At 41.3% G+C, this 814-nt stretch overlaps 1 protein-coding gene across 1 annotated transcript in view; it reads right to left on the bottom strand.

Annotated features, from left to right (window-relative positions):
• Window positions 1–534: 534 nt before the first annotated feature.
• Window positions 535–814, bottom strand: part of Efhb (EF-hand domain family member B) — a 73,082-nt gene continuing 72,802 nt past the window's right edge. Inside the window, exon 16 of the mRNA XM_017798161.1 lies at window positions 535–744. Within this exon, the coding sequence (XP_017653650.1) occupies window positions 535–744 (210 nt within the window). The remainder of the gene's footprint in view (window positions 745–814) is intronic.

Raw genomic sequence — 814 nt, 5'->3', positions numbered from 1 at the left:
GCCCCAGCTGGCCTGGAACTCACTATGTAGACCAGGCTGGCCTCAAACTCACAGAGATCCGAGTGCCTCTGCCTGCCTGCCTCTGCCTCTGCTGGGATTAAAGGCGTGCACCACCACGCCCGGCTGGTATTGAGTTTTTTTTATCTACATCCTGCTCCTTTGAACAGTCTGTTTTCTGGGATACTAGTAGACACTGGAACCTGCTAAGTGGATCTCTCTACATAACAGAGCTGAACACAATAACAATGGATTGAAGGCAACATTTTATGAACTTGACATCACAGACCAGATTGGATTTCTGATGAGCTAAAATGCCTGGGGTTTTGGGTCAACATTACCTAGTTTCTAGCCTAATTTAGAACTGTGACCACGGTGCAACGGAAGCTCTTCCAGCACTTGTCAAGTTCCTGGGCGCTTTATAGATAACGAGATAAATTTTAAAGTCCAAAACCAAATTTATTAGCCCTACATATAGGTGTATGAGTTATACCAGAGCTGAATTCCGAGAGAATATGAAAGCCAGAGCACACACATTTAGTGATTCTGTTGTTTAAATCGTTGCATTCCCAAATTATCACATGCTTTATGCTTGGCCCTGTCCGCATGCTCTAGTTCATCAAGAACGTTCCTGATGGTCTCGACAGAGACTTCTCCTCCTTGGTGTTTTTTTGATGCAAGATTCCACACATTTTCAAATTCTTCTTCAGAAAGCTTGACTCCAATGTTAGTTAATATTTCTGAAATCTAGAAAAAGAAGCATTTAAGGCCAGACCAGGATTTTTTTTATTTTAAAAATTAAATAGTAAAATAAAAT

This window comes from Nannospalax galili, unplaced genomic scaffold (assembly GCF_000622305.1).
Source record: "Nannospalax galili isolate Female #2095 unplaced genomic scaffold, S.galili_v1.0 scaffold215, whole genome shotgun sequence".
NCBI classification, from domain to species: Eukaryota; Metazoa; Chordata; class Mammalia; order Rodentia; family Spalacidae; genus Nannospalax; species Nannospalax galili.
The sequence above is the reverse complement of the archived record's forward strand: the minus strand, read 5'-3'. Positions and strand labels throughout refer to the sequence as shown.